This window comes from Bombus vosnesenskii, unplaced genomic scaffold, assembly GCF_011952255.1.
Source record: "Bombus vosnesenskii isolate JDL3184/JDL3185 unplaced genomic scaffold, Bvos_JDL3184-5_v1.1 scf7180000015063, whole genome shotgun sequence".
In the NCBI taxonomy this organism is placed as follows: domain Eukaryota; kingdom Metazoa; phylum Arthropoda; class Insecta; order Hymenoptera; family Apidae; genus Bombus; species Bombus vosnesenskii.
Window position 1 is genome coordinate 6,106 of NW_022883803.1, and position 2,057 is coordinate 8,162.

At 42.2% G+C, this 2,057-nt stretch overlaps 1 protein-coding gene across 1 annotated transcript; it reads left to right on the plus strand.

Moving 5' to 3' along the window:
- The first annotated feature begins 1,215 nt into the window (after window positions 1-1,215).
- On the plus strand, window positions 1,216-1,842 carry LOC117240910. The gene is made up of 2 exons (XM_033506939.1): window positions 1,216-1,597; window positions 1,688-1,842. Exons 1-2 carry the CDS (start codon window positions 1,312-1,314, stop codon window positions 1,840-1,842), a joined length of 441 nt encoding a protein of 146 aa, XP_033362830.1. The 5' UTR covers window positions 1,216-1,311.
- The last annotated feature ends 215 nt before the right edge of the window (window positions 1,843-2,057 follow it).

Sequence of the window (2,057 nt, forward strand, 5' to 3'; positions counted from 1 at the left end):
CGCGAAACCATCGTGACGCAAAATCATTTCGCGACAGGGAGCGCGGGTCCGACCGTAGCGAAAAAACAGCATCCAGCCCGCTGTCGTTTCACCCAATGGGGGGTTGTATCGATATATCGAGGCAGCGTCGCTGAAACCTGCTGGTGGCAGAGAGCCAACGATAAGGCCCGCCATCTATAGACCGTAAGAGCCTCCTTTTGTATTAACGACGCTTTCCCGACTGTAATTGAGAGCCTCTGTACTCCGGCCCAACGTCGCCAGGTTATTAAATCCCGGGATATAAATCAGTTAATATTTTCCACGCGCCGCTAGCTCGCACTCTTTTCTTCGCCAGAGAAATGGATTTTCCGCTAAACTTAAATTGCTTAGCGATCGCCGGATGTGAAAGTTTTTTCGAGTCCGTCGATAAAGAGCTTCCGCGTACAACCGACCCGATCAACGTACCATCGACAGGCGACAACTGCCAACGATTTACGACGGTTACGATGGTATTACCTTTTCTCCACGATACTTTTCTTTTTCTTTCCCTTCTTCCGCCGTATTTGAGTTAATCACGATGGTTGGTCGTTTTACGTCATCGTGTACGAGGGACACGCCGAATAAAGTTTGTGGAAAATCATTACTCCACGGATCCTTTTCATCGCGTGTTCCAAGATAGCCGTTGGTGGAATTTTCGACCTCGTTTAAGACCCTTCAACGAACTGAAATCTGCTCGCCAACTTTACTCAGAATTCAATGCTTTTCAATTACAAAGATTTTCCGGTTAACCGTTCCTTAATTAAACATGTAACTATACCGAAACGTTTAAATTACCTTTTGAACCTGGTATACAGGTCAAAACTACTCCAGTTTACTCTGCTTTTTTCAGATCGCCCCTTTCAATTTCGCTGCGCGGAACGTCGGGAAAGGAACTCGAATACGAACGACTATTTCTTTTCTTGCCCCTCGATATCCGCACTACGCACGCGTTCGTTAGGCGTTCGCGACCGTTGCCACGTATGTCTTCTTCCAAATATTCGACGGAAGGATGTAGGAAGCATGTCGGCCTTACACTTTCATGATATGGCGCTTTGTATCGCGAAGCCATCGAAAGAGTTCCGTCGGCGAGTGCCGCCACGAATATATGGGCGGTGTAAAGCAGACCAGTAAACAGCTACATACCGTTTTATACGAAAGTCCCAAAAATGGAGGCGAAAATTACTTTTTTGCGGATTGGAAATATCAACAATAAATTCTTACTTATTATACAACGCAAACCAGAAGAAAAAGAATAAAAACAAAATAACGCATTTGCAATTCGTACGTCGCTTGATGGGTCAATTAATTGGGCATTTTCGTGACGCCGACCTCAAGAATACTTCATCATCTTCTGGAACAGCAGAAAGACTAAACGGCCTTTTACATGTCATTCGGCGAGATGACACAGAAGGAAGTAAAGATCGTGTGGTATGTTGTACACGGAAAATCAAAGGTAGAAGAAGAGAATCGATGTACTATTATGCCACTCGTTTGGTTAAACCGGCCCTGCATACACGCAATTGCTTCGAAAAATACCACACCGTGCAAGTATATGAAAGGAGTCATAAACGTAGCAAAAGTAAGTATCTTTTCCTGGATTTTGACAGAAAAATTCTGTTATATTCAAACAAAGTCCTAGTTTTTATTACGCAAATGTTTTTTCGCATAGAATTAACACCAATGAATAAACGGATAACAGAAGAATTAAACGAAGTGGAACAAGTACAGTGCATAAAAGTACTATTGAAACCAAGCGAAAACATGAAAAGATCGAATTCCGTACCCGGATTACCTATAGAAATCATGTCTATAGAAATCATCTAAAGCACAAAAGATAAAAACAAGAAAAAGGATAGTAACACGGGGAACCAATCATCCTACAAAGAATTAGTACATTAAAATAAAAGATCAAACGCAACGGTGAAAAATTACTAGCGTTGCTGGAAAAGAAAAAGAAGAGCAGAATAACAGAGGAACAACGAGAGTGAATACGAAATTAGAAAAGCTTTCCACAACTTCATAAGAAACTACTGGAAATG